At 56.9% G+C, this 23,936-nt stretch overlaps 1 protein-coding gene across 1 annotated transcript in view; it reads left to right on the top strand.

Annotated features, from left to right (window-relative positions):
* The window catches only part of Sdk2 (sidekick cell adhesion molecule 2), a 144,996-nt gene that overhangs the window by 15,636 nt on the left and 105,424 nt on the right, over nucleotides 1-23,936 (top strand). The window contains exon 3 of the mRNA XM_077801289.1: nucleotides 21,596-21,702. Within this exon, the coding sequence (XP_077657415.1) occupies nucleotides 21,596-21,702 (107 nt within the window). The remainder of the gene's footprint in view (nucleotides 1-21,595; nucleotides 21,703-23,936) is intronic.

The following is a 23,936-nucleotide window of genomic DNA, read 5'->3' as shown; positions in this document are numbered from 1 at the left end:
TAAGAGAACACAGGCTGAGAGGATCCCACTGGGGAGCCCAGAGCCAGGGAATTGACCTGCCTGGGCCAGATCCGGCAGGAGAGGGCACGTCCAGGGAGCAACACGTTGGGACACGGCCAGGCTGGGGCAGCTGAAAGGAGGCCAGAGTGGCCAAGGATGTGGGGGTGGTGGACACCAGGAGCTGGTCAGGCCAGAGCAACGGGGGCTCTTTGGCTACTCAGGGACTTGAGTTGTCTTTCCCAGGAAAGGGACGTGACTGGATGGAAGGTTTTCTCGGGCAGCTGGGCAGGAGGTGGTGGACAGCGGTCAGGGGCCGGTTGGTGGTGGCAGGAGGGAGTTGGTGGGGCCATCTTGGCGAGGTAGAGGTGGCCCTGTGACATGGTTAGGAGGTGAGCTTGGCTGACCGGGTCCCCTGGCAGTGGGGGAGGGAGGAAGGGGACGGCCAGGCGGTGGAGGAGGAGGCCCTGGCAGAGCAGGGGGCTTGCTCTGGTGTTGGAGAGGGGTCGGGTGGAGCTGTCCAGCAGCAAGGAGGAGAGAGGTCTCAGCTGAAGACTGTGGTTTAGGAACCACGGCATCGACGTGACGGCTGACACAGGGAGTGGACAGGCGCTGGGTGGAAGCCACGTCCTAGGAGAGGCGGGGACATTCTAGCAGGCCATGAGTCGAGGCAGGGAGAACCCTTCCTGCCCCTCCCCGGCTCACTCCCTGGCGGGGCAGGACTTGACTTGTGGTCTCCGCTGTTCAGTCCCCCCTCTCCCCATTCCTCGCCCCCCCCCCTCTGCTGACCTTACTCACCTTTGCTTCCTGGGAAACACTTGCTCACCTTCCAATCCCAGCACCTCCCAGTCCTGATCCCAGCACCAGCTGGCTGTGTGTCCCTCAGCAATCGACAGACACATCCCACCTCGGGTGCCTAGTGTGTACAATGGGAGCCAAAACCAGGGGCTACCCCCGGGCAGCTGTACAGTCACCCAAGATCAAGCACACGGAACTGAGACTGGTCACTGGTGGCTCTCTGGGCGGGAAGGGCAGTCTATGAGCCACCAAGGAAGTGCTTCTGCCCTCCCCCCTCAGTCTACCTTGCTGCTCCCCTGGGCCAGGGTCCCCACCACTCCTTCCCGGCCACAGCCTCATTTCCAGTGTCCCAGCAACTCCCAGCTCCTCTTCCTCAGTGGATCCAGATGCCATCTGCCTCCTTGGAGATTTACTCCAATTGGGCCATGAGTTTGGACATCTTGTCTGAAAATTGAAGGCTGAAGGTGAGAAAGCTGAAGTGCAGGAGTTAGTTATGATGGACGTAAATTGAATTTTAATAGAGATGTACGTGGCACGGAGCCAGTGTACTCAGGCAGAGGGAAGGTAGTAATTAAAAGTTAACGAGTTTAGAGATGTCGTAATCCGAAGGGAGGGGTGGGGCAGGGGCGGGAGGAAGCGGTGGCCCCCAGCTACACTGTCCTTCCCCTGACCTGGAGGCCGTTCCTCCCACCCTCAAGGGCCAGGCAGGTGGAAAGGCAGCTGGGAGCCCATCTCACCCCAGGAACCACCTCCTGCAGCAGAGGACGGCACAGTTTGCAGGACCTCTAGGGGCAGCTGGAACAGCTGACCTCATACCTCTAGCTCCTGAGCTCGTACCTCTGGCGCCACGGGGCAGTGTAGAGGGCTATCCTGCACGTCCTGCGGGACTAGCAGCCTCCCTAGCCTCTACCCGCTAGGTGCCAATTGCCATATACCACAGTTGTGACAGCCCAGAATGTCTCTGGACACCGCCAAATATGCCCCAGGGACCATTATTTTCCCCTAAGAACCAGTGTCCTGCAGGGCCGTGCTGGTGTCCTCTAACTTCTCCAGCCAGAGCCAGCACCGTCCTCTGAGCATAGGTGTCCTCCTGTGCTGGAGGAGGAAGGAGAAGAGAGCTGGCTGCCACCCTCTGGTCCCTCTTAGGGCCTCTCCAGCCCCCACCTCTTCTTGTCATAACAACCCACTTAGATGACATTGTGCCATACAGGTGGCCTTCAGTGATACCTTCCAGCCCCAGCACCGCCACCCAGAAGCCAAGGCTGTGAGCAAGGTCTGGCCCAGCTGCCCAGCATCTGAACAGCTCATCCCCATCCTGGACAGGCCCAGGCCGGCTGCGGATTGGTGGAGAGGTTGAGGCCACTAGAGGAAGAGCATGGGATTGTGCTGTGGATCTTGGTGACCTGGGGCTCCTGGGCATGCAGCAGCTCTAATGTGGCTCTAGACTCCATCCTCCGCCACCCTGGAGCCGCCCCCCCCCCCCCCCCCCCGCTTTACCACAGGCTCTTCCTGGACAGGGCCAGGCCCGCCCCAGCAGGAAAACAGAGCAGAGGCGGCAGGCAGGAGGGACACAGGTGCCAGGAGCACCTCCCGGGTCAGGGCCGGCCGTGAGAGGCAAGACGCAGCTGGCTCCTGGTGCCTGGGGTGGACATGGCAACAATCATGTCAATTAAAACTAATAAGGTCAAAGTGTAAGAGGGGAGGATCAAAAGCAAGAGAGTCTGAGACCTGGCTGGCTCGGTTTCCATAGCAACCTGCTTCCTGGAACTCTGCTTAATGGTCCTGGCGTGGGGAGGAAGTGGGGTCCTCACTTCTCAGGAAGCCAGGGACAGATGAGTCACCTCAGGGGACTCCAGTGGAGCGAAGGGGGACACTCAGGGTGTGGAGGGTAGACAGTAAAGGTCCCCAGAGTCAGTCACACAGCCACAGAATGCCCCTGCTGGCATCCACGGCCCTGAGTGGAGGTGACTCCCAGGGACAGGACAGGGGCTCAGGTCAGAACTGCAATTGAAACCAGGTCCCAGCTCTCCGCTGGGTGCTGCTTGGATCCCAGGGGCTACCCAGCGTCCATCATTCCATGAGATGGCTGCAAAGATGCCAAGAGCTGGCTGGGTTTGGGTGGCATCTTCTTAGTCAGCCTGGGAGCCTGGGTACACGGAGGGACCGGCCGGACTGGCCCCCTGGATCAGAGCTTCTGTCCCTGCCTCACTCCCCTCCAACGTCTGCCAGGTTCCCTCAGCACCCCTTGTTTACGGGATCACAATGGGGCATCGAGAGTGGTGGACGGGTCAAGGAGGACGTTTCCTTGGTGGGGAGCTCCCATTGCCCTTTGAAGCTGGGGGCAACAGAGAGTGTCACTGTTTCCTAAGCCCCATGTGTCCACCCACCCTTTTCTTGGGGCACACAGCCTGAGCCCAGCGCCACACAGCCACACAGCCACACAGCCAAGCCACGTGCCTCAATCAGCCCAGGCTTTGCCCTCCCCGGGGTGGCCTGGCTGTCCCCCAGGCAGCTCATGTGCCGGCTCCCCCGGTGAATAGATGCACAGAATTGAAGCCAAGAGACAAAGTGACCCGTCCAGGGTCACACTGCAAATTCAGGTGGGACCGGGGACCCAGACCCCATGGCTCCTCTGCCCCAGACAGTGTGGGACATAGAGAGATGCCAGCCCAGCCACACCCTCCTCGCACCCTCATTCCCCCCACTTCCAGCCACTGGTGCGTTTCCCAGGGCCCCCAGACTCCCCAGAGCACGTGGAGCGGAACATGCAAATGAAGCGCTCTGAAGCACTCGCTGGCTGCCGCCTTTAATGAAGGGCTCCCAGGGAAAGCTCTTCTCTGATGAACTGAGGCTATTTATTTCCTCCACGAGGAAATTTAACATGCAAATTAGGAAGGGTTTGATCATTCATCACCTGGAATTGACATCTTTGAATCTGGCCTGATTCCTTGGTAACCATGGCACATCCCGGGGCTTAGTAGGGCTGCGAGGCCACCGGTCCTCAGGGAGGCAGGAGGAGGGGGCAGGAGGAGGAGGCACCTGCACTTCTCCTCTGGGACGGTTCAGGGTGAGGAAAGGAGGTGAGCACGGCTTCTTCCCCATGGAGGGGCTGGGGAGCAGCTGGCCCTGGGGACCACCCTCTTTTCTCCCCATCCCGGGTCTTCCTGCCCCCAGCCAGGTCACAGAAGCTGATCAGATCTTGGCTCCATTCTGCACTGGGCAGCCAGGGGCCGAGACGCTGCCTGGGTGGTTGGTCAGGAGCCCTGCTTCCTGGAGCTGCCCCACACCCGAGTCCACCTGCCCACCCCACCCCCCAGAGCCTCCCGAGGCCCGCTCTTGGGGTTCCCCAGTGTCCCTCCCCTGGGTCTTGGTCCCCCAGGAGCAGTCTCCGTGGAGGCTCACTTTTCCACTCTCGGCCTGTGGAGGAACCGGGCTCCTGTGACCCTGAACTCACCACCCAGTCTTCCCCCAGGGGCTGTCCACATCCCCGAAGGCAGCAGTGCCTCCTGGGAGTGGCCATGGAGGAGGGGGGCCTTCAGAAGCAGGGGTTCTGGCTCCAGCCGGCAGCACTCGGGGGCTGGGGGATTCCAGAGCATTCTCAGCTCAGTATGAGCCAGCATGCGGGGGGGCCCTGGGCACGGGTGGGCACACGGAGGGCTAGGGAGAGGAGAGGCCACTCTTCCTACAGAACAGGACACGGGAAAGACGGTCTCCCCCAAGAAGACTGGGCACCGGCCCTGGAGGACACCACAGCACATTTGCAGGCACAAGCCCCTGTGGCTTCCCGTTTACCCTTGGCCTTAGAGGACAAGGGAGAGGCCTCGCCCATGTGAGCACACCCCACCTGGCCACTGCCCCTGCTCAGTGACCGGCTGCTGGGTGGAACCCACGGCAGTGGTTCCCCCACCGTGATGTCCCATTTCTCTGCTGGTATCTCCTGGGCTGTCCCCTTGGACATCAGCATGGGGGCTGGCCTCTCCCTCCTGTGGCCTTCATCCCTGGTGGCCTGGGGGTCTCAGGTCATGGTCTGAGAGGCCAAGTGTAGGCTCTGCCAGGCCCCTGAGCCTGAGCTGTGGAGCGGTCCACCCCATTCTGTGAGTGACAGGAAGTCACAGAGCCAGCGCAGGCCTTGGGCTCTGCACCCTGGTGGGAGAGCCGTGGGATGGGGGCCACGCTCCAGCCTCCTCGCCCTGACTCAGGCCAGGCCGGTGCCCAGCGGCTCCGGTGGTCACCTTTCCAGATGGCAGCTCACAGACAGGTCCCTGGGGCCTCGTTAACACTGTTCTGGTCTGATTCTCGCACAGTGTCCCTGGAGCCACCTGTGAGGGTGACTTTGGAGAATCCAGACAGAACGAGGCGGTGGTGGTGGATGGACATCAGGAAGGTCAGAGGCGACGGGGTTGATCCTGGGCCAGTTCCCGGGTCTGGACAGGTGCTCGGAGGGCAGGGAGAGGCGGCTGCCGGGGAGTGGACTCCGGGCACCTGGCCTCACGGCAGCCCCTGCCTAAGCCCTGCTCCCCAGGCTGACTGCTGGGAAGGGCCCACATGGGTGAGTGGGCCTTGGGCCTGGTGTTGGGCCATTAGAGGGGCGTGGGGTCCATACTCCTTTCTCTAATAATAAGAGTGGCAGCTAACTCAGTTCCTGCTGCGTGTCCGGCGCCAGGCCCTGTCCTAAGGATGTTACATGTACCTTCAGGAAGGGGCTACAGTAGGGGCACAAAATAGCCTATAGGCTGTTGCTGGGGCCCTGCCACCATCAGGCTATGTAATCCTGTGCAAATTACTTAACATCTCTGTTCCTTGGCTTCCTGTCTTATTGGTCTACTAAATTTTAATATAATTCTGACCTCAGTAGGGTGATTAATAGGGTGTGACTGCGTTATCACACGTAAAGTGTCCAGAACAGTGCCTGACCCACATTAGCACCTATTGTTATTACCCCTATCTTATTGATGAGAAACAGAGACACCGAGAGATCATGCAACTTGCTGGAAGTCACGCAGCAAGTGAAACACAATCAACAACCCTCCTCTCTGCCTGTGTGCACCAACCCTTCAAGCAGAGCGCTTGGCAGAGAGAAGCAGGGTGATGGCAGCAGTTTGACCTGGGCTCATTGGTCTGCCTGCCCGGGCTGGCGGAACCCCGCGGGTGGGCGAGGGGTGCGGCACTGCTGCCTCCAGAAGAGTCGGGGCACAGCGGACCAGAGGTGGGGGTGAGTGAGTGAGTGGGTCTTGGACACTGGTCCCCGCGGTGCAGGAGGCCTGGACGTGCCCTACCAGGCCAGCTGTGGACGGATCCCGACCAGGGCCGTGTGCTGCTTCCTGTCAATTCCACTCACTCAGGCGGGGAGCTCTCCTTCCTGGGTGCCCTCCTGCTAAAATGGCCTTTTTAAAAAGTAAAATGCAGCCCATTGGCGGACCGCCCATCTTTATTGGCCAAGTGTAGCCAGCCGCTCTCCCTGCGCTGGGGTAGCTGGGGATGGCCGGGTGTAGGGAACCAACTCCCAGCTCCGGCTCTGTCCCCGCATCCACCCACGTCCCAGACCCTCTGACACCAGGTTGTGTCGGGGTCTTCCCACACCCCAAGCTGGCAGGCAGTCCCGCGTGGCAGACAGGGCTGAGCCCACACGGCGGCCCCCAGTGGCCAGCTCCAGGTAGTTTTCCTTGGGCCTTTTTTTTTTTTTAACATTTGTTTTTCAGTTGTGGTTGGACACATACCTTTATTTTATTTATTTTTATGTGGTGCTGAGGATCGAACCCAGGGCCTTGCACATGCTGGGCGAGCTCTACCGCTGAGCCACAACCTCAGCTTTTCCTGGGCCTGTTGACCAGCTAGATGCAAATGGGGGTTCCTGTGACCCCGCCTTGGGTGGGGTCAGCTTGCTCCAGTGGCTCAGACAGCTCGGGGGACGCTGAGGTTACCGTCTACTATGAAGGATACGGGAAGGACGCGGATGAGGAGCCGCATAGGGCGTGGGGGGGCGGGGGTGGGAAGCTGCCTGCCCGCTCCCTGCGCCACCCTCCGGCACCCCAAGTGTTGTTACCCTGAAGCTCTCCAAATCCCAGGGTCGGGGTTTGTTTATTTGTTTGTTCGTTGAGAATTCATTGCACGGGCGTGATTGATGGGCAGACAGCCATGTGGAAGGGTGACCAGGCAAAGGGTACGATCTCAGGCCAACGGGGCAGAGACGGGGCAGGCAGCCCAGCCAGGCCCGTGGGCAGACCCTCCTCGGCCTTCCTCCTGGGTGTGGGGCAGGACCTTCTGAGGCGGGTTCTTACCCTCTGCATCGTTAAGGCGGGAGGCCAGAGGCGCTGTGAACTGCCTGGGGGATAGGTTTTAGTTTGTGTGGCTGCCTTGGGGAGGACAGAGAGGCCGGAGTTTGGACGAGGAAGGCAGGAAGGCGGCAGAGGAAACACGTGTGACCTCATAATGACAGATCCCGGAGAACTGAAAAGCCAAAGCACCTGAGCCTGGCCCAGGTAGAGGGGGACACAGACCTGGAGGCAGGTCTGCCTGGGACAGGGAATGAGCATCTGCTCACACACCCCCGATGCCCCGGGGCTGCCAACAGCAGGCGCCGCAGGGTCCCTGGGAGGCCTCCTCCTGCCTGCCTCCCCCCACCTGCAGGCAAGTTGCAGGGAGCCTCTGGGAGCCGAGGCTCCTCCTCCAGGATCATGGGCATGCACTAATCCCAGGAACATCTGGCCGGGGGCAGTCTGGAGCCCGGGAAGGCCAGGGAGCAGGCAGGAAGCTCAGGCCAGCTGGGCAGACCTTAGCAGGCCCATCCCACTGCAGCTCACCCAGTGCCCACCTGGCACCCACCTGTGCCCACCTCCATGCTAATGCTTCCCGTGCACATCCTCCCTCTCCCCACTTGGCATCATGCCTAGTGGTAATTAAAGGGGTGGTAATTAAAGTGGTTCCTGCACAAAGATGACCAAGTCACCATTCACTTAAGGTCCCAGGGATTCGGAAATGCCAAGGGGCACCACATTTAACTCCTTCCCCTTCAGCTCCAGGGAAGTGCCCACTGTGGTCTCGCAGGTGGCAATAGGAAATGGACCAGAGCAGAACTGGGGGATGGTGTGGCTCTAAACCGAGTGGCAACGGCCGTGACATTTTCACCTAGATGTGAGGAGCAGGTGACGTCAAGATCCGTGGAGACAAAGGTCCTGGGGGTGAGGCTGTCATCGTCCCTGTTAATACCCAGAGCCGACACCGGGCCTGGCACTGGGTAGACCCGCAGGAGGGGCCAGTGACGAGTGACCAAGTCAGCCATGTAAGAAGGCATTTCCTGGGCGCTTTTGGGATTTCAGGCCCTGTGCTGAGCCGAGGGCAGGCAGCTCAGCCGTAGTGCAAGACACACATCTAGTGAATATCGCCACACTGTGCAAAATTGTGCAAAGAGAACCACGCAGGGCTCGGGGGAAACGGGGTGAGTGGAGCCACACTGAGAATCTTCATTAATGACACGTTAAAAAAGCGGAGGCCTATGAAGACGATGGCACCGTTTGACACAGGTTAAATGGTTAAGAAATGCATCCGCGGCGCGGGCCCACGGCAGCTTTGCCTTGGAAAGACCTGGAGTGTTTGTGGAAGTGGGTGTGGGAGGGACGGAGGTTGTGTTATTGTTCAGCGTAGCAGGAGGGTGGCGTGAAATCAAAGAGAAAGTTGTAGCACCAGGTGTGGGCGGACGTCGCCTGCCGGGAACCGAGGTCGCTGGAGGTGTGGGCACTGGCGCAGGCTGTGAGCAGCTGTGCCGCTCCGCTTAGCTGGGCCTGGCTCCCTGCTCCTCCGAGTGCTTCCCGCAGACAAGATGGTGCCTGAGCAGACGCAGCGCGGCTGGGTGCGCCTGGGTGCGCCTGTGCTTCTCGGGCCTGTCGTCCTACGGGGCAAATGCACCTTGTCCAACAGCTGTGCCTGGATTTTCTGTGGCAGCCCCACGAGTCCCACCCCCCTGTAGATGGAGTTGTCTGCGGTTTAACAAGGCCCAGTCCCCTGTCTGAGGTCACATGCTCCTTGAGCCATGGAGCTGGGACTGGGGCAAGGGTCATCGCAGCAGGGACCGTGATCAGAGTCACCTCACGGATGGGGAGACTGAGCCCTGATGAGGCCGCACCTGCCTCTTCTCATCCCTGGGAAACCTGGATTCCGACTTCCCTCTCCACAGCCACCCCCCAGCCCTCCCCTCACCCAAGACCCCTGAGTGCCTGTGAGCCCCTGGGACCCGCTCCGTGCAGATCTGGACTCGGCAGGTCAGGTGCGGCCGTGAGTCTGCGTGTCTGACCTGCTCCCGGCTGTGCCCAGGCTGCAGGTCGCCCCGCCCTGAGGGGCAAGACTGCGAAAGGCTCCTCCCTCTTGGCGGGTCCTCCCCTCTTGTCACCTCCCGCCTGGCTGCTCTTGCTTCCTTGGCCAGCGGCCCTGAGTCACCAGCTCAGCCTCCATCCTGCCAGAACCTTCCATCCTTGTGGCCCACCTGTCAGGGCCTCCAGGAGGAACCCCAGCCTCGGGTCATCCCAACCTTCAACCCACCTTGCTTCTTCCCGGAGGCCGCTGGGCCCCACCACTGGCCACCTGTGTAATAGCACCCGTGCAAGGTCAAGGTGCTGACCTCAGCCGGCCTCTGCGAAGTCTCCCGGCTCTGCTCGCTCCCCTCACCGAGGTTTAAACTCACTTCAAGTCTCTTAAAAATACCCAGCCCCCCAGTGGCCCTGTGTCTGCCCCTCGTTCTCTTTGCTAACAACGTCTGGCCGTAGACCCTGCGCTCTCTGTCCACTGTCCACTGAGACCGCACCTCCCCACCCCGGCCATCAGGTTTCTCCTTGTGAAAGTCAGAGGGCCCTTTCCCACCTTCCTCGTCCCTTGGGGGAACTGACAGGGCCAGGCCACCCTCTCTGGATCGGCCCCACCCTTTGGCCTGGACCAGCTGCAGCTCACCGCCCACCGACGGCCACAGAGCTTCGAGCCAAGGCTGATCCGACTGCTCTTCCCCGGGGCTGGCAGGGCCAGGGGCACCCGTTGGGACGTTAGGACACACAGCTCGCCGTAGCCCTTCAGCTCTGCCGTCCTGGCACGGGAGCAGCATGGGCCACGCCCACAGGCGGCTGTGTTCCAGGGAAGCTTTATTTATGGGGCTGAGATTTGAATTTCATGCAGTGCTCATTCTTCTTTTGATTTCGTTCAGAAATTCAAAGATGGAAAAATTTTTCTTCTACGCCTCTTGTAAAGAGGGCCGTGGGTTTAAGGAGGGGCTGTGGTTTGCCAACTGTACCTCGAAGAGCAACACCTTCACTTCAAAGGGAGTCCTTTGTCCCCAGGGAAAAGCCCAAACTCCTTACCCTGGCCCCTGAGGCCCTGGGCCGGCAGGCTGGGAGTCCAGCGCCTCCTCTCCCCGTGCTCCCCTCTGGCCAGTGCCCAGTCATGCCTCACTGTCCAGGCAGCTCAGTGGTCCTCAGCTCCCCCTCTCGATTCTCCTTGGACGGCGTCTCCTCCCCAAGCCCACCCTGCCCTCTCTCCCCAGCCTCCCCCAGGACCACCCCGGAGTCCCACGCATCTGTTCTCTCCCAAGGCTCAAGACTCAATGCCAGGCTGACGAGGTCCCTGGAGATCCTTGGTTGAACTGTGTCCCCCACGGCCCAAGAGATCCCGCAAGGTGGTGTCCCTCTGAGAGGAGGAAGAGACCCAGGGGGGAGAATCCCCTGCAAAGACCACTGCTTCTTCCAGGAGTGGGGGGCACTGGAGGCAGCCTCACTGGGAGGCTGGGGAGGCTGGGGAGGCCCCCCACAAGGCCAGCAGATGAGGCTGCTGCCCCACCCACGTGGTCAGGCCACCAAACCCGAGCCACCTGGTCCCTGGAGGCCTGGTTTCCTTTCAAGCTCCTTATCAACTTGTTTTGGTTTGGTTTCTTTCTGATCCACCTCAGCAGGAAAAGGATCCTAATGAATCTCCACCAGGTGTCAGGAGCCCGGGGCAAAAGAGCCCAGAGCAGAGCGCAGCACAGGGGCTGTCTCCCTGGTGAGCCGGAGCCCTGGGGATACCCTCAGGCATAACTGTTGGGGGACAGGGGGCGCCCCTCTGCTTTTCTGTTTTCTTCTTTGTTTTTAAAATAATAATTATCGCCTCCTCCACCCAAGCCCAGGATTTCTTCTCCCCCCACCTTTTTTTTTTTAATCCCAAACTGAAACTTCACCGAGTTTTAACTCCTCACACCCTGGACCACGTTCTCCTCCCTGGCTCCTGCTTCTTTTCTGCTTCCAGCTCCACCAGGTCACTTTCTCTGTGCAGAGTGACCCCAGCTCTCCCGACAGAGGGTGGCACAGACACAGCTCCGGGCCAGGCAGGGCCTGGGCAGCTCCCTGTAAGACCTTCACTCTGGGCAAAGACAAGCAGAGGAGGGAAGATGTGCCCTAGAGCAGTCCCAAGGGCCCAGGACAGGTTGGGGGCAGAGATGGGGCAAGGAAGGCTTTGTGGGAAGAGGGGCCTGAAATCGAATCCCACTTGTGTCCTCCGAGCTGGGTGACCTGGGGCACAGGCTCAACCTCTCTGAGAGCCTGTAAGGGTCCGGCGAAGCGTCGGAGAAAGAGACCACACAAGAGACTGGCTTCATGCAATTGGCAGGAGGGAGTTTATTGAACCAGCATGCTGGGGCTCAGGGCTCACTCAGGAAGGGAGAGCAGCCCAGAGCCCAGAGCAGAGGTCAAGCAGAGCTTAAGTACACTTTTTGGAGAGGGCGGTGGGGGGGGGGGGCTTTGCATACATCAGAACAAATCATCATGAGGTGCGGGAAAATTGAACAACAACTCTGAGCCATGATTTGTACCTTCATTGGCGGGAACAGGCTGGACAGGGGTGATTGGTCACTCCTAAGCGGGGTACACATTCAAACTGATTGGTTTTGGGGCCTGGATGCCTACGTGCCGAGCTACTCAGAGCCCTTAGCTATTAAACAACCAGGGAATCAGTGGAAATATTTACTGGGCAGTTCGGGTGTTGTCCTAACAGCTACAGGGATTACCGGTTCTGGGGTAGCAGAGGAATTTTAACAATACCTGGTCTTTCACTTTTTAACTCAGGCCCTGCAGTTTAGAAACTTTACAATGCCCGGTCTTTTACACTTTAACTCAGGCTTTACGGCTTAGAATCAGCTTAGAAATTTTACCTTTACAAGCCCAGGTCCCAGGCTACAGAATGGAGGAGGTGTCTCCCCCACCTGGGGTTCACATGGGAACTACTGTGTGACAAGTGTCAGGCTCAGAACCCGCACTGGTCTTTGGTGGTCTTCAGTGGAGGGGAGAGCCCCCGCTTTCCTCCCGCCCGCCATTGCAGAGTCTCATCCCACTCCCAGCCCTGCACTGTCCTGTTCCCTCCTCGCTGACCCTCTCAGCTTCTCACCAGCTAGACCTCTTTGGGGGATGGCTGGGCTAATGGACAACAATGAAGCCCTTGTCCTTGTTCATTGAGAGCAGTTCATGATGGACACCCTCCCCCAGCCAGCCCAAGCCCAGGCTGTCACAGGGTCAGCAGCCCCCGCTCAATAATGCCACCATCCCTCTTGTTGACCATGAAGCCTGGGATTCATCAGAACATCATGAGCTCCCAGGGGAGGCTTGGGGGAGGCAGGGAGGCCAGGAGGCCAGGGCAGGCCCGGGAGGCTGAAGGCACACCTCGGCTTCTGAGGCACGTCTCTCATCAGAATCGGTTTTTACAAGCCACAGGCCTTGCTTTGCCAGGGTTCCACCTACAGGGACCTGCCAGGCTCAGCCTGCTTCTTCAGAGTCTACAGAACGAATGGCACCCACCCTGGTCCCCAGCTCCATCATCCCTCCGGCATTGTCAGGGATTTGCCTGACCTGCTTTGCTCCCAACCTGTAACAAGTTACCACCGACGTAGCAACTTGAAGCCATGCAAATGTAGCCACTGCAGTTCTAGAGGTCGGAGGTCCTAAATTCAAGTGTCAGCCTGGCAGGGCGGGTCTCCAGTGTCTGCAAACACAAGATGGTGTCCCCACGCCATCCTGGTGTCCCCTCCTTCCTCCACCTCCCTGTTCCACGCCAGCCCTGGAGGCCTGGGTGACGCCACTCTGAGAGGTAAAGTGGATGTCCATCACCCAGCTGACCCATTCAGATGCTGATCTCTCCCAGGAAACCCTCATGACCCACCCAGGAAGCACGTTTTACCAGCTATCTGGGCAGCCCTTAGCTCAGTCTTTCTGGTGCTCACAGTCACTCTTGTGGTCAGCATCTTGGGCTCCTCCCCTTCCTGTCCACTTCAGGCACCCCCACACACACCCTACAGGGCTCTAGGTGCCAGGTCATCCACCTCGGAGGGCCACCGTGTCCCTTACTATCCAAATGTCTGTCCTCTGTGAAAGACAAGTGCAGGGCTGTCCCCAGCCTGGCAGTGATCCTGGAAGACCTGGCCAACCTCGCCCTGGCCCACCTGCTACCTCTGTGGCCCTCGGTCCTCTGGCAGCCCCTCCCTCCCCAGGCTGCTGCAGGCCCAGCCAGGACACTCCTCCCTCCCGCGGCACTGACAGCAGAGGCGCTGCCGTGTGTCAGACTTTCCCCAAGACGTGGGAGGGGAATTACAGCGCAGGTCGGAAACACTTAAAATAGAACAGAAATCTCTGTTCCTGAACCCCCCCCCTCCCCGAGTCCTCACCGCGGGGTGCACCCTGACGTCAGCCTCCCTGTGCTCCCCAACCCCCCTGACCTCCATGAGTAAGTGGAGCCACGGCCCAGGGCCTCCTCCACCCGGGGCAGTGGGGCTCTCACCCTTGCACTGCGGGGCTCTCCCGGCCTCTCTAGCTGCCTTTCCCAGGGTCTCCTGTTACTAGATTCTCTGGTCCCTAGCAACAGCTCTTTCTTAGCACCTTCCAGCTGCTCCAGTTCTTACTCCCTGCTCAGCAGCAACCCCTTTCCTCCCCACACCGTTCACCCAGGTGGACGGGGGAGGAGGGTTCACAACCACACCATCCTGCAAACCATTCTCCTTTCAGGACTGAGACCCCAAGTTATTGGGCGCCATCCAGTGACGTTCTTGTTCTCTGGGTGCTAGGCTGACCCAGCATGCTGGCTCCCTATTAGCTGTGTGGCCTGGGGCAAGTTCCCTCCTGTCTCTGGACCCCAGTTTTCGCATCTGTGAACTGAGGCTTCCTACAGTGTTGTGAGGATTAAATGAATCGGTATGTGTGGAGGCACCTGTGACTTTCCTTGCAGTAATACTTGTTATTATGTTAATTGCATCATGGTATATATTGTCTAGACGTTGTATGTAATCGTATATGGTATATTCAAAGGGGAAGGTACAGGGTGGGCTCTTCCTGGGGAATCATCATAGACAGAGTTTTGCCTCTTTTCTGAAGCTTTTAGCAAAAGCTGTGCCTGACGTGGAGCTGGTCAGTTTCTAGCTGGCCAGGTCACAGGCAAGCTGCCTGTTCCCACAGGTGCCTGGACACGCACATGCTGTGGCACCTGGTACCTCTCCTGCCTGTTTCCCAAGAAGGTCCACGGGAAGAGGGTCAGAAGCCCAAGTTCCCAAGCTCAATTTCCCACTACGGTCCCCCAAACCTGCACCAACCTCAGCCATCTGTGGTGACACCTACAGCTGTAGGAACATAGGGCCCCTACTGACCCCCAGTGGATGTGGCAACCCAGCTGCCTTCTCTCCTGAGCACCATGCACTTGAGAAGAGGCCTCGTGTCAGACAGCGTGTGTGCAAGAATGAGCCGAGTGTGGGTGTGTGCACATATGAGCATGAGTCTGCGTGAGGAGGGGCCCCACGAATGTGCAAATGGGGACACCGTAGGGTGTGCATAAATGCCTGTGCACACGGGAGGGCGTGCATGAGCGTGCTCTGTGCGTGTGCAGGGTGCCCGTGCACACGCGCCTTTCCTCCCTGTGAGCGTTACTGCGTGCATCTCCAGGCGTCTGATTTATTAACCAGGACAATACAAGGAGAGCGTGCCTATTATTTCTGGTGTCCGTATCCGCTCCTGACAGCTTCGTGAAATTGAAATATCTTATTTAATGTGAGTAAGAATCATTTTAAATATCAACTGTGACACTCAAGGACTCCAACCAAAAAGGGCACTGTGTGTTTCCCCCCTGTGCAGGAGAAGATGCCACATTTGTTAGGCAGTTATTTTCTCCCCTGCTCCTCTCTTGTCTCTAAAAATCCAATTATCTGTGCCAGTTCTTCTCCCTGCTGTTGTGCTATGCCCTCCACCCCCGGCCTCGCTCTCCCTCCGGGGTCCTGCAGCTGTGGGGTCCTGCTGGGTTGAACCAGGACTATAATGAAGATCAGGATGGGTGTGGGTTCTTGGTGTGACTTCCTCCACCGCCCGCCTCCTGCTGCAGCCTCCAGTCTGACCCCTGAGCCTCCCTCTGCCTCTGGCTGCCCTGGACCATCTACCGGGGAGAGAGCAGAGCTCCCTGAATTCAGAGGTTCCTCTGAGCTCTGCAGCTGTCAAAAATCCCAAGGCAGCTCCAAGGGCAGCTGTGGGGAGATCTGCAAGCTTTACTGGCGTGGACACAAAGCAAGGGGGCAGAACGGGAGGCCGGGTCTCTTGTTGATGAAGGGGATGATGCAGAAATCGAAGGTGCTTGCGTTTGCATGAAGAAAAGGCACTCCACACCGAGTTTCCTCCGTGGGTGTTGGGGAGATGGGTGGCTGGGGCACGGGGTAGGAGGGACTTCCTTCTGTGTGTTTTTCTTGTATCCTTTGAGTTTTGAAATATGTGAAGATATTTCCTGTAAGAGATAAGGAAGCAATCCTTTGAGGGGACCTGGGGCTGGGGGGATCCAGAGGCACGCAGCCCCTGGAGGCCACACTCCTCCCCAAGGCTGGCAGAACTGTGGGCTGCTGGTGAACCAGGAAGAGGCTTCCTGCCCTCAGTGCTCCTGTTCCCTAGAGGAGCCAGCTCAGGACCCCACCCACCCACCTGAGGATGCAAATGGAGGTGACCAGGCTTTGGAAGCCAAGGAAGGTGTGCTGCAAGGGAATCCGTGCTGTGCCGTGCTTGGCATGGGTCTGCACTCTGGGGGTGGCTCCTGCTGCCCCCTCATGGGCTCCCCTCCAGGCACCCCCATCACCCAGCCCCTTCCCCAATGAGTCTTGCATTGGCTGTCAAATTCAGCAACACCTCGGCAGCCCCTCCTGTGCCCGGCCATGCTTGCAAGGAGGATGGCTACTGTTCTCCCCACTCTGCAGACAGGGAGACGGAGGCCGTGGCTTTTCTGTAACTCATCCAGAATGAGCAGAAGCCAAAGCCAAGCCTCCTTTGCTGCACCTCACAAGCCTGGTGCTCTCTCCTGTGCCACACTTCCTCTTGGGTGAGTCAGGTGTCGGCCCCCCTAACTGGGCCCCTCCTCCAGAAGCCATTTCATCCATGCCCCTGCCCCGGCTTGAAGACGTGGACAGGGCCAGGCTCAGCTCCTTGCCGGGCTGGCAGTCACCAATGGATGGGGAGACAGAGCTATGGCTGAGTGTGTCCTGGGTTCAATCCAGATGGGGGATGATGATGCTCTTACTGTCACTACCCGGGATGCTCACAGAGTGCGGGATTCGCAGACCAAGGTGCTGGCCAGCTTCGTCTTCCACCCTCCCGGGAGGTGGAAAGGATGGAGTGGAGTGGGTTCCCCTGTAGGAAAGGCAGTGGGTGGAGCTGTTACTTTAAATAATGCTGCCTGAGAGTCGGAACCAGGTCTCTCAGGCAGGAGCACCCAGAGGCAGCCCAAGGAGAGGGGGAAGAGCCAGAGAGGGGCTGCTCCCCTCCACCCAGCCGGGCCTCCATCAAGAGGGCCAGAGGAGAGGTGTGGGGGGGGGACAGACCCGAAGCCTATTGGCCTTCCTCGTGGCTCCCAGTTCCACCTGGAGTCAAGGGCAGAGAATCTTCCCGAGAAACTGACTTTTATTAAAGTTTAAATTTTGCCACGCATCACTGACATCAGCAAACAAAACCATATCCAATGAGTCCCTGGTGCCCGTTTTATAATGTATACTTAAATTATATGCACAAAGTGCATTTTTTTTTAATTTTATTTTTAAAATAAAAGCAATATACGTCGACAGTAAAGAAAACTTTAATGGCATAGAAAGACGTAAAATCGAAAAGTCGAAGCTTCCCTCCCTCCCCATCCGGTGGGATACCTCTCCCAAAAGGGAGATAATACATTCTGGAGTATCCATCTCAAAAGAAAAAAAAAAAAAAGAAAAGAAAATCCTATGCAGATACCAGTATGTTCGTGTGACTGTATGTGTGCATTTTCACACATGTTTGTGTGCATACACACGAATATATGTACTATTTTAATTTACCCAAGTCATATCATACCAAGTTGTAGCATGTCATCTCAGTATTCCTTGGCTCTTTTGTGGTGGAGTGAACAAATTAAAATTATTTTTATGGGATGAGTTGGCATGATCCCAAGCATTAAACTAAGGAATCGGTCGCCTGTGTCTCTAAATAGCAATTCGTAAGGCTGCCTTATTATTCTTGCTCCTAACAGCGTGACATTACTTCTCCTCTTGTGACCTCGAGTTCTGAGTACCTGCCCCCTGCACTTCCTCACTGGACTTCTGGCCATGCTCTTGGTGTCCTGGGGACCTTCCCACCTCACTCCCTACAGGTGCCCATTCATTCCGGGGCTGCGGCATCATTTATTGATCCGATCCTTCTGATGGACGTTTGGGTTGCTCCCTTTCCTTTGTTTACCTCTGCGATGACAAGCAACACCTCAGTGAGCATCCCTGCACATATTTTCTGTCACGTTGCTGGCAAGTATGTCTAAAATGCCATCTCCCGGGTCAAGGACCTTGCATGGCCTAATCGTGACAGATTGGGACCCCAAAGGCCGGACCAGTTTACAGCGCCACCGGCAGACCAGATGATGCGCCTCCCTCCTCCCCGCTCTTGCCGACACCGAGTGGGACGGTACCCCAAAACCACTGACACTCTGACGCGAAGCCTTGTCTTGCTTTGATGTTAATTTCTCTCCATATGCCAGGAGCCAGGCATCTTTTCAGATGTTTATCAGCCATTTCTATCTATGTGCCTCCTCCTGGTGCTTTTTTCACAGTATCTGATTCATTTCTAAGCAGAGAGAGCCCTTCCAGCCTCTCTCCTTCCATCCCCCTCGCAGGTCATCCTGTCGCTTTCCCAGGAGCACTGTCCCTCGCCTGCGGAGGTGGCATAGCAGACAGGAGCAGACACTGGGGTGGGGTCAAGGGTGAGAGGAGAGAAGGAAACAGATCTGCCGGAGTTTGGGCACCCGCCATCTCCCCGTCAGCTTTCTGTGCACAGTAGCCAGGGATAAATGAGAGCTGCAGCTGCTGGCGGAGATGGGGGATTGGGCAGCCAGAAGGTTCTGGATAACCCTGCAGAGCCAAAGCAAACCTGGCGCACCCCCAGCTCTGAGTCAGGCGCACACAGTTCCCGGAGAGAAGATGGGACCTTTGGCATGTGATCCCACCACCACCACCACCAAATGGGGCTGCTAATGAAAGTACATCTCCATCGTGTCAGTGGGAGATTCAATCAGAGGCTCTCCGTGCCGACCTGTGGCTCCCCGTGCCCACCCGTGGCTCCCCGTGCCCACCCGTGGCTCTCTACACACCAAGTGAGAGGCGTGGGCTGGTGCAGTGGGTTTTGCATAAAATTTAAGTTTAAAAATTTGTTAGAATTGCCTTTCTTCTGAGATTCAGCTTCTTTTTGTCATCTCAGAAGTGTCCTTTTAAAATAAAATGCTGACCATTTCAATTTATTTTTCTCTCTCCCCAGCACTTTTTAATATTATTCCTCCTTTCTTCCTTTTTTTTTTTTTTGTTTGTTTTTTCAAGTGCTCGTTGCTTGCTTCTGTTTGCTTTCTGGTTGGTTGGTTTTAATGATCTTGGCAAAGTAAAACGTTGACAGTCTCACGTCGATCCCCGTTTAAGTACCACTGGTCCATGATATCAACAGTCTGGGAACTGCTGTGTGAAATGAAGAAATGTATGAAACGTACTTAGTCCAGCCTCTGAAGCAGAGAGGGCGCTCAGAGAGGGGCAGCTACTGTGCCACCCTGGGAAGGCCGTCACCTTTGACAGGGACGATGATCGTGGGGCTACTGGGAGTGGTGGTGGAGATGATGCTGGGGAACATGGTAATGACATCTGCAGAGACAGGGATGATGGTGGTGGTGAAGGTGATGGAGATGGTGCTGATGGTAATGATGACGGTGATGATGATGGTGGCAGTGGTGACGATGATGGTGGCAGTGCTGGTGATGATGGTGGCAGTGGTGGTGATGATGGTGGCAGTGGTGACGATGATGGTGAACGTGGGGACAATATCTATGGTGGTGAGGAGGATGGTGGTGGTGATAATGGTGCTGATGGGGGAGGCAGTGATGATGGTGCTGATGATAATAAAAAATAGGCCCAAATCTTCACCGTGTCGGCCTAGGATCTGACTTCCTTCCCAAGACTCCTGAAGCACAAGAAGTAAAATCAAGAATCAATAAATGGGATGGATTCAAATCAAAAAGCTTCTTCTCAGCAAAGGAAACAATTAATAAAGTGAGGAGAGAGCCTACAGATTCGGAGATTATCTTTACCACATACACCTCTGATAAAGCATTAATCTCTAGTTCATATAAAGAACTCAAAAAAATTAATACCATAAAAACAAATAACCCAATCAATAAATGGGCTAAGGAACTGAACAGACACTTTTCACAGAAGAAACACAATTGATCAGCAAATATATTAAAAAATGTTCGACATCTCTAGCAATTAGAGAAATGCAAACAAAAACTACTCTGAGATTTCATCTCACTCCTGTCAGAATGGCAATCATCAAGAATACAGGCAACAATAAATGTTGGTGAGGATGTGGGGATAAAGGTCCACTCATACATGGCTGGTGGGACTGCAAATTGGTACAATCACTATGGAAAGCAGTATGGAGATTCCTCAGAAAACTGGGAATGGAACCACCATTTGACCCAGCTATTCCACTCCTTGGTTTATACGCAAAGGAGTTAAAATCAGCGTACTATAGTGACGCAGCCACATCAATGTTTATGACAGCTCAATTCACAATAGCTAGACTATGGAACCAACTTAGATGTCCCTCAATAGATGAATGGATAAAGAAAATGTGGTATATATAATCAATGGAATATTACTCAGCTTTAAAGAAGAGTGAAATTATGGTATTTGCCAGTAAATGGTTGGAGTTGGAGAATATCATGCTAAGGGAAATAAACCAATCCCACAAAACCAAAGGCCGAATGTTTTCTCTAATATGGGCATGTTAATTCACAATAAGGCAGGGTGTGGGGTGGGGTGCTAGGGAAGAATGGCATAGCACTACCTTAGATTAGGTAGAGGGAAGTGAAGGGAGGGGAGGGGAGGGGATGTGGGGATAGGGAAGATAGTAGAATGAAACAGACATTATTACTGTATGTATATATGTGACTGCAGGACCAGTATGAGTCTGCAACATGTACACTCAGAAAAATAAAATCATACCCCATCTATGTATGGTATATCAAAGTGCATAAATGCATTCTACTGTCATCTACAACTAATTACAACAAATAAAAAATCTAAAAACAAAACTGAGAATACAAAAATAAATAATGATGGTGGCAGTGGTGGTGCTGATGGTGCTGGTAATAATGACGGTGGCAGTGGTGGTGCTGATGGTGAACATGGTGACGATGTCTTTGGTGGTGATGATGGTGCTGCTGGTAATAAGCCTACCCTGGACTCATGTGACACAAGCCTGGGAATTCTTGGAAATGGGCAGCTCCCTGCCAGGCTTGGCATACCCTGGAGGTAATGAGCCTGTCCACCAAGGCAGCTGGGCAAACCCAAGGACACCCAAGGACTGAGACAAGGTGTCCTAGACCCCAAACCCTTATTCCTCTGAGGGTCCTGCTAGACCACTGCTCAGAAGCGGGAAAGGTGGGGCTGGGGCTGGGCTCAGCAGCAGAGCGCTTGCCTGGCATGTGTGCGGCCCTGGGTTCGATTCTCAGCACTACTTATAAATAAATAAAGTAAAGGTCTTTTGACAACTAAAAAATATTTTAAAAGAAGAAGAAGTGGTAAAGGTGATCGCAGGGCCATCAGGGAGCTAGGCCCTGGTCCCAGGCTCCTTCACCCCCATGCTCACTCTCCGACGCTCCTCTTGCTGACCCCCATCCTCCATGGCTCTGGCCAGGTGAGCACACCATGATACCTGCTCTCCAGCCTCTGCTCCCTCCACCCCAGTGCCAGACTCTGTAGCTTCTAGAGTGACATGTGTGTCCTAGGAGGTGTCTACCAAGAGCCCACACTTACCCAGTGCAGCCGGACTGTCTCAGGGTCCCCTCCCTCCCCTCCACCAGCCCCAGGGGAGCTGCCCTTATCCCAAAGAAGGACTGACGCAGAACACTTGGTGAAACATGAATTTCTCTGCTTCCATCCATGCCAATTAATATTTACAGCCCTGTGCCTGGCCAAAACAGAAGGCCCTCACCTTTCTCCACCGTGTGAGTCACGGGCAGGGACGACTGGCCTCCAGGAGAACTGAGGTGTAATAGGAGCCCAGGCTGTGGGTTGGGTCAAGGACTCAAGCCCAGCACCTCCCAACCCTGGGAAAGTGCAGGCTCTGACCTGTGACCACCTTTCCACGATCCCATGACAGAGCCTGGGGGTCAAGAGTTCCCGAGATCCCTGCATCCAGAAAGAGGTGATCTCTGACCCCTGAGCCTGGTCTGACCTCTGACCCCTGCAGCTCCCTGATTTACTCACGGGCATCTTGTCTGTCCCTAGGTACATGATCACCAGCCTGGACCGCACCCACGCTGGCTTCTACCGCTGCATCGTGCGGAACCGGATGGGGGCCCTGCTGCAGCGGCAAACGGAGGTCCAGGTGGCCTGTGAGTACAGTGAGGAGTGGGGTGGGGACAGGAGAGGGTCTGCAGGTCCACACCCAGCAGTCCCACTCCAGGCAGAGCCAAAGCCAGGGTGGCCTTCCGCACCTGCTGCACGGCGGGGCGGGGTGGGGGGCTTCCCATTCTGGGCCAATCCCCTTTTACAGTTGGTAGGAGAAGCTCCGAGACAGGGTGGGAGCTCCCAAGGTCACAGCCAATCAGTGTCCCTCATGCGTCTGCCGGCTCTGTGACCCTGCGGACGTGTCCAGAGAGTCATGGGCTCCCTGTGCTCCTTCCAGAAGAGTGTAGCCTCCTCCATGCTCCTTAACCAGGGGCAGCCTCTTGTTTCTTAAAGATGGCCTAGGCACCATTTCTGAGGGGCTCCTCCAGGACACTGCTTCCTCGTGGGGCAGGGGCTCTTCAGGTGGCCGCCCGGAACTTCACAGCTGTGACACACTTCCTGGGGCCTCCAGGACCTTGACCTTCCCATCCTCCAGCCCACTCAGCCCTGGAGCAAACAGCCCGGGGTGCCCCATGATCTTCAGGGGGCACTGGGAGGTGCCTCAGTGGGGCAACCGGAGCTCCAGGAGGGAGGGGGTGACGAGTCGGGGCTCCCAGCTGCGCCCTTCCTGGCCACCCCAGCAGGCTGCAGATGAGGCCCGGCACGGCTGCCCCAGCCTGGTCTTCCAGGGACAGGGCGCGAGGTCGCACTGTGGGTGTGGGCGTGGGAATCCTTAGTGAGCCCTGAAATATAAATGAGGAAAGGACGTCCCTCCTCAGAGCCCCGGGGACAGCCCTGAGTTAACACAGGCAAGAGCCTGCTAGGCAGAGAGGAGCAGGAGAGAGCTGCAAGAGAACCTCAAGTGAGGCAGAGTGTTTATAATGATGGTGGAAAACAGCCCTCATCAAGAGTGGAGGGCGCTCGCCCCATAAGTCTGCAGCCAGGCAGCGCGGCCTCCACCCAGAGAGCGGCAAAGCTGGAGCACCGGCTGGAGGACTCCCAGGGGGCTTTGTGTAGCCTGTTCAGGAGGCGGGGGGCAGCGGGCTGCGGCTCACTGGCAGGTGTGGGAGTGTGTGTGCACACGTACTGCAGTCAGTCTGCCTATTTTCATGTGTGTGCAAGTGTGTGCACATGGGTGTGTGCGCCTCAGCCAGTCTGCTTCTCTAGTCAGCTGTCTGAAAGCACATGTGTGTGCAAGTGTGCCCACGCATTGCATACCTGTGTGCGTGTGCAAGCATGTGCAGGTATCTGTGCAGTGTGTGCTTACAAGTGTGCTTACACACACATCTGTGTGGTCCTTCACATCAGGGTTGGTGTGCTCTTTACTCATGTGTGTGCAGGAGAGAACATATGTGTGGGTGTACACGCAGGTGCACGCGTGCAGTCAGAAACACCATCCAGGACACCATTCGGTGCGGGCTGTGGGGTGAAGGGTGGGGACTCTGCCAAAGCCCTTGCTTCAGAGGAGACAGCAGGAACTTTCTGGCGAGCCCCTGAGATGAGATGACACAGTCTCCCCGGGCTGGCTGTGCTGGTGACAGATGGTCAGTGCCCGTGTGGCTGAAATGCTTCTTTCCTTGGTTGTGAGGGGGTCCAAGAGCACTGCATTGCACACCCCTGCTCACATGCACACAAACCAGGATGGCAGGCCCTCCCTCCAAACCAGGCCTGACTGTGCATGGTCACTGCCCCAGGCCAAGGGATCCTCTTGCCCTCAAGCCGGGGAGGCAGTGGAACTAGACTCCTCTGAAGGCCCAGAGCCAGGGGCACCTGCTGTGGGCAGAAAGACTTTGGTAAGGACCCAGGGGTACCTGGCACTTCCTGGCTGCTGCAGAGAGGAGTCCAGATCACTCTACCCTGCCCTCCAGGGACGCCCCCAGCCTGGGAAACAGATGGGAGGGGATCTGTGCTGCCCGACACCCTCACCTTCTGCCCAGGTACAGACCCCTGCCATGGGGTCACCCTCAGCTCCTCTCCTGCCCATTGCAGTTTCCAGAGGCCTCCAAACCCTCTGGCGGTGCTGGCAGGGATGACGCCAGGTCGATGACATGTGGGAGCCTGGGCACTCTGAAGTGGCTGAGATCCAGCTGGCAGGCTGTGGGCCCAGCACCACAGGAGGCAGTGTGGCCTAACAAGGAGCGTGGTCTTGAGATGCGGATCACATTAAAATCCTGCATCTGCCCTTGATTGCTTTGTGACCCAGGAAGCAGCTGGACCTCTGAGCCTCTCACCAGCTCCA

This window comes from Urocitellus parryii, chromosome 7 (assembly GCF_045843805.1).
Source record: "Urocitellus parryii isolate mUroPar1 chromosome 7, mUroPar1.hap1, whole genome shotgun sequence".
NCBI lineage: Eukaryota > Metazoa > Chordata > Mammalia > Rodentia > Sciuridae > Urocitellus > Urocitellus parryii.
This window is presented reverse-complemented; position numbering and strand designations above follow the sequence as displayed.